Source organism: Triticum aestivum, chromosome 7D (genome assembly GCF_018294505.1).
Source record: "Triticum aestivum cultivar Chinese Spring chromosome 7D, IWGSC CS RefSeq v2.1, whole genome shotgun sequence".
Lineage (NCBI taxonomy): Eukaryota > Viridiplantae > Streptophyta > Magnoliopsida > Poales > Poaceae > Triticum > Triticum aestivum.
In genome coordinates this window covers 591410826-591417271 of record NC_057814.1, presented here as the reverse complement: position 1 = coordinate 591417271, position 6446 = coordinate 591410826, and the positions used below count along the sequence as shown (strand labels likewise).

Below are 6446 nucleotides of genomic sequence, written 5' to 3'. Positions count from 1 at the left end.
ATGAAGTATAAGGGGTATTTTCACCAATTTAGAGAGAGTATTTGAAAATTTGGTCACTACAGGACCACTACACTACTCCAGGTCACTACTGTTCAGAAACAAACTTGGAAAGGTAATAAATCAGTTTTGATTCTATTGACAGGAGCACATGAATAAGAACTCTGTCTAAACATTTAGTTTATACGTCAACACTGAACTGTCTAAATACTCCTGTACAGTACTGTGCCATTCAGTTTATTGACAGGAGTATTCAGTATGCTATTGACAGGAGCAGTAGTATCTCAACAAGCAGTACTCGTTGCTATGGTGCAGCCATGGATGCATGAAACAAGTTTAAAAACAAATTTAAATGATGCTGCGATTCAAAAATTAAATGGAAAAAGCTCAAGATGATTAATCATGACTACTGTCACATGACAGATTACTCCTGTACACTATTGTGCCATTTTATAAGTGCAGACTAGTTCTATAAGTGCACACTAATTCTAGAAGTGCAGATGTTTAGTTGTGACATTATACAGGAGGAACATTCAGTCTAATTCAGCAGTTGAAAATGCAGTTGTTTAGTGCAATTGAAAATGCAGCAATTCAGGAATCACCTGAATCAATTCAGACCACTGCAGAAGATGTCCTTGAACTGCCACTCCTTCCACCTGAAGATGTTGCCACTCCTTCTAAGCACAAACTTTCAGACCAGAGCACACACAACAATCCACCAGAAGATGTCGCCACTCCTCGAACTGCCACCACACACGCCCAATCGTCGGCCTTGAGCGAAGCTGCCGAAAATCGATCTACTCAGTAAGAAGGATCCATCCATCATGTTAATTCAAGCTCGCGAGCTACAAGGTTGAATTACTGTAAGTTTTGCATGCTATTGATTGGCAGGAGGTGACTCTGTGCTCTCATGGCCAACAAGGGTGAAGATCCTCAGGGACTGTGCATCTGTCCTGAGGTTTCTTCACACACTCCGATGGATGCATTGTACATAGAGACATTATGGTGACAATATCCTTATATTTTCGATCCCTCGACATTAGCATGCGCACGCAAAATTTGCGAAGCCATCTTATCTTTTGTGTGCTGAATTCATTTTTACAGCTTACCAACATCTTGCTGACAGAGGACATGGAGCCTAAGCTGTCTGATTTTGGGCTAGCAAAAACGCTGCAAATGGAGGAGACCAAGGTCTTCACAGATGTGGGGGGAACCATTGGTTACATGGATCCTGAGTACATAACACACTCCAAGCTTACTTGCGCAAGTGATATCTACAGCTTTGGCGTGGTTGTGCTGCAGCTTCTGTCAGGAAGAAAGGTCATCGAACTTGACATTGTTCCACGCGATTCTCTCACCAAGAAGGTAAATTCAGGCATATATTTTTCAGAATCATATCCCTGTTACACTGAGCAGGAACTCGGCAAGTCAATTTCAGTGTTATTCTCACCATTGTTACCTGAAGTTTTTGATGCTCCTAATTTGGTCTCGGTTCTTGTCTCAAGGCCAAAGATGCATCGCCCCTCGGCCTCTCCCCGGAGGCAGAGCTCGCGCCGCCGCTCCAGTCACTGGCTGCGCCGCCGGCTTGTCCCTATCCTCGAACGCCTGTAGAAATCTAGGATGATGAAGAAGAAATTGGGTGGACATGGCCCGAACAATCCAAGAAGATAAAAGAAGAAATTGCATGGGTGCAGTAGATCGAAGGGAGGAGAAGGGGAAAAAGGAGACCTTTGACTCCGGCGGGCTACTTGGTGAGCTCCTCCACCTGCCTCTTTGCAATCCGCCGAGCAGCCGCCGCGCCAGGAATGCGAGAAAGGAGGGCGCCCCGCTGCCATGCCCCGGCGAGGTAAACACATGACCGTCGGACAGGAGCGGCGGGAGGATCGACAAAAAAAACGCGTGCTTCACGTTGGGGAACGAAGCGGGGAACGATGCGGCGTGGGGCGTGAGGCGGGAGGGGTAGTGGCAGCGGGGGCGGCGTGGGGCGGGAGGAGCGGTGGCGGAGAGGGGCGGCGGGGGCAGCAAGGCGGCACCCGTCGTCGGGTTCGGCCGGGAGAGAGTGAGAGCGAGAGCGAGGAAGAAGAGGGACCTCGGGTTCGGTCGGGAAAACGTGGAGGACTAAATTGCAAATATCCACTTGCGACATGTTTTTCGGGACGGAGGGAGTACAATAATAGACCAACATCTATGTCATCACGCAAAAAAAAGATTCATAATAAAATATATTTTTGTCATATACATACCTATTTGGTTTCACAAGCATTGACATATTTTTACACAAACTCGGTCAAACTTTGACATAGTTTGACCCTTCAACAAAGTTTGAAGTACACTCTTTCAAGAACGGGGGAGTAGGCCGTAGTGCTGGACAATGGCCGCAGCGATACAATCTACTATTTTTTTGTTATCTCGTGTGCTTGTTTTGTTGTGACTTGTGAGCTGTTTTGTAAGCTCTGTGTCTCTTCTTTTGGTTGATCTAAGGCTGGCCGGTTCATGGCTTCGCTAATTCAAAGCCGGCGTCGTTCCAAACAATATATAATATTCATATTGAACGAAAATAAATGTTTTCCATGAGAACCCAGCATATATTACTTCAATAACATCATCCAAGCACAATAGGTTAAAAAGGGTCAAACCAACTTTTCATACGTTTTTGAGACGGTTGTATCAACAAACAAATAAACATTACATTGGGGAACAATAAGGGACATATTTGTGAGACATTTAAGAGAAGCATCATGATAATATTACATCTATTTTTCATGTCCAGACATTTCTCCAGCACAATTAACAAGCAGCAATAAATAGAGCACATTTTGCAATGAACTTCACAAGACAAAGTCCAACAGGATAGATTTTGCTATCGCCAACCAATTAGGGAGCTCCAGGCCCAGAAAATCACAGGAATTTAAACCTTTAATTTTTTTTCAAATCCATACGATGCATTAGTCCTATAAGATAGAGCTCAACAAGTTGTTCCAAACAGAAACAATATGACAAAAGGGAACAGACCACCCTTATAGATAAACTGGCAAAGCTCATACAAAAGTACTAGGATAGAACTTCCACTAGGGAAGAAGAAAAGCACTTCTTTTGCAGCACGGCGCCAATCACTCTTCAGGATGTAATTACCAAGACACCCTTCTGAAGCTTTTCATCACTGACATAGAAACTGTCTAAGAACTTCACAGGCCGGGCAATTCTGCATCTTGAAATATGGAAAGCAAAACAATGAGGAGCATTTCAGCATGGCATAATTTAAAGCAAAAGAGTTAACGGTGCTGAAACCTGAAAGAGGACAAGTAATTACAATAACAATGGATAACTATCATCATGTACCGAAGTAAAACTCATACGTGATTGTTCTCGATCTTATAGTTTAGAACCAAAAAGCTTCAGCTTATGCATGTTTTCCTATCCACCTTAAGATGGTTTTGCTATTGCTTGCCTTATCAGCCTGCTGTACTGTGACAAGCTGTTTGTTTCTAATGGAGTACACACTGTATGTAGATGTTTTATTTTAATTTTGGAACAAGTATTGAGTTTTGCTTCGGTACAACCACCCTAAAAGTTTGCATGAATCTTAATGTTAGTTAAAAAGGCTATCGCCATATTAGCCTGCAGATTAAACGTATTAAATAGATTGACTTGAATACAAAATATTATATTATCCTTTTTGATTGAAGGGGTATCATCTAATCTTCACCTTTAATCAGTATCGAAATCCAAAAACTTTTCTAGGGGGGTGTACCGAAGCAAAGTTACATACATAATACTCATTCAATGATGCAGCATCATTCTGGAATAATAAACAACCGCATGCAGAATAGCTTGAGGTTCATGGTTAAACTTGAGCTAACTCATGATGTAAGATCATGTAATGCAACTAAGAAGAAATGCATTGTCTCTAACCTGCAGATTTTTTAGGGGCTGATAATAAACTTGTGTAAGAGCAAAAATCTTCATCATGGAATAGGAAAGAACAACATGCACAGGCTCAAGGATGCTGGCTGTAAAATAGTAGGAGATCAAGAAACAAAATTAACATAGGTAACAGCATGCTTCAGGGTACAGACAAAACATTCATTTGAATATGCAGCAACAATTCAGTAACACTAGACACTCCTTTAAGGATATATAGCTCGATGTTCATAGTCAAAATGGAGGTAATTCATGATTTATGGTAGCATAATGCAGCTAAGCAGAAACGCAATGACTCTAAGCCTGCTAAATCAGAGCAGTGTAGCAAGACGCGAACAAAGAAAAAAGGGCCACTGCTAAATTACGTAATCAAGTTATGAAGCATCATACGAGTATGTGATAAGTATGAAGGAAATGCATAGCTAGGCAGGGTGCAAGAGATTACCATTTCATACTGTCCTTGAGGACAGTGATGGTGGGAAGTTAGTGTATATGGGCCCACATGTGACGTTATTTTTCTCACACACACTCTCAAGCTTAAATGTCTTGACATCTAGTGAGAAACATTCAGACTTCTCATAAAGCCTCTCAAACTGAAATGTGTTGAAGTCCATCTTCACATCTGACCTTAGCAGGAGCAAGTACCTCTCAGTTACACGTATGATAGTATGGTCACCGTAAGCCAATGGGATTATCTTCTCTATCTGCCACTCATTCACCTCGGTGTTCTGCCTAACAGTATATTCTAGTGTCCCATTTGATGAGTGAGCAATCAATCCAAGCCTGCCTTCCCCTGCCTCCACAATAGCAAAGTTTCGCCCCCTCCACCTTCTTCCGGGTGGCAAATCAGCAACAGAAAACTCCATCCTCATGGTGTCAAGAACGAGCATAACTTCCCTTGGATAATTCTTCAGGCCGCCTTCCGGCTCATACATCGGCCAGTACAAACATCCATAGGCGTGATCACACCTTTGGAACAAACGGGATTCCAAAGATACAGGTGTGTCACAACCTAACAAATTGCTCCAACCGTCTGATGCAATGGCTTGCCATTATCCGGTGCTTGAAGAATAAAGGAATGCCATCGGCTTAGTCCTGCACTGTGCCATCCAGATTACGCGGAATGAAGTCTCTTCATCTTCCGGTTCCACTTTCACTTCCTTGAAGGCGGGGACGGGGACGGGGCCGAGGACGACCTGGCAGCGGCGCTTCGGGGAGTAAGTCAGATCAAGTGCGTCCCTCACCAACACGGCTAGGTCGTCAGGGATCGGCGGGAGCAGGCGGTATCGCCGGTGCAACGGGTCGCTCACCGCGAGCTCCGGGAAGACCACTGAGCCCTTCTCGCGCTTGGGGCCGCGGTCGAGGAGGACCCGGCCGCCGCGGATGTCCCTGACGTTCCAGCAGCCGGCGTCTCCCGTGAAGCTGCAGCGGTTGGGGCGAGGGAGGAAGGAGAAGGAGAAGTCGGCGGCGGCACGAGCGACGGCATCGGCGATGGGCGCGGAAGTGTGAGGCCGGAGCGCGGGGCGGAAGCCATGATAGTCCACGAAGCCGATGAAGGACGGAGAGTGTGTTTTGCGGAAGCGGCGGAGGAAGGAGCTGCCGGTGGCGATCTGGCGGAAGGGGACGCAGGCGGCGGAGGCACGGACGAGGTCTGCTGCGCCGGGCAGCAGGAGGAAGATGTCCTCCAGGAGGACGGCCAGACGGTCGTTTAGGATCGAAGTGCACGGCGCGGCCATTTCCCGGCTGCCGGTGCTCGGTGGTTTGGTACAGGGGTCCTGGAGAATGGATACCGGCGGTGGCGGTTGGGCGGCAGAGGCGGAGACCAGCGGTGAAAGTGGGGGTCGGTGTGGTGGATTGTGGCGGCGGCGGCGGCGGATACCAGCAGTGAAGATGGGGGCGGTGGAGACCAGCTGTGGAGGTCAGGCGAGGTGAGGCGGCTGCGACGGCGGCGGCGGGGATGGGAGGTGGGTGAGGACTGAGGAGACGATTGGGGAAATTTTCTGTAGGGTTTCTTTTGTTTTTTTCCCGTGGGCCTCTACACACACACACAGGAAAAAGAGAATCCGCGCGAACCCGGGAAACAAAGAAAATTCGCGCGTCTAGCGGGCCCAGTTAGTTTCTTCCTCGTCCCCGCATTGTTTTTGTTTTTTTTTTCATGTTTTCATTTTCGTTTTTTATTTCTTTTTTTACTTTGGCTAATGCTTCCAAATATTCTAAATAAACATATTACAAACAGAACTTTACATAAAAAATTTGAAAAAAATGTTAACTAAACATTTGGAAAATGTTAAATATGCACAGATAAAATGTTTCTCATGTATATGAAAAATATATTTTAAGTTAATCCTTGAATTTGAAAAAATATTAAATAAGTATTTATAAATTATTAAGAAAGACGTTGAAAAAAGTTAAATGTGTATTAAAAAATGTGACCATGTATTACAAAATGATAAAAACATTCTGATCATGTATTTAAAAAAAATTAATCAACCATTTTGAAAATGTTGAACAAGTATGTTAATCAAGCA

The 6446-nt window shown here is 44.8% G+C and overlaps 1 protein-coding gene across 3 annotated transcripts; it reads right to left on the bottom strand.

Annotated features, from left to right (window-relative positions):
* Positions 1-2639: 2639 nt before the first annotated feature.
* LOC123170352 (uncharacterized) lies at positions 2640-5924 on the bottom strand. Of its 3 annotated transcripts, XM_044588199.1 has the most exons (3): positions 4364-5924; positions 3910-4007; positions 2640-3199 (listed from the first exon to the last, which is right to left on the bottom strand). In XM_044588199.1, exon 1 carries the CDS (start codon positions 5652-5654, stop codon positions 4971-4973), a length of 684 nt encoding a protein of 227 aa, XP_044444134.1. In that variant the 5' UTR covers positions 5655-5924; the 3' UTR covers positions 2640-3199; positions 3910-4007; positions 4364-4970. The 3 variants fall into 3 exon arrangements, with proteins under 3 accessions (XP_044444134.1, XP_044444135.1, XP_044444136.1); XM_044588200.1 differs by lacking the exon at positions 3910-4007 and having other exon boundaries at positions 2640-3205; XM_044588201.1 differs by lacking the exon at positions 3910-4007 and having other exon boundaries at positions 2641-3199.
* Positions 5925-6446: the final 522 nt, after the last annotated feature.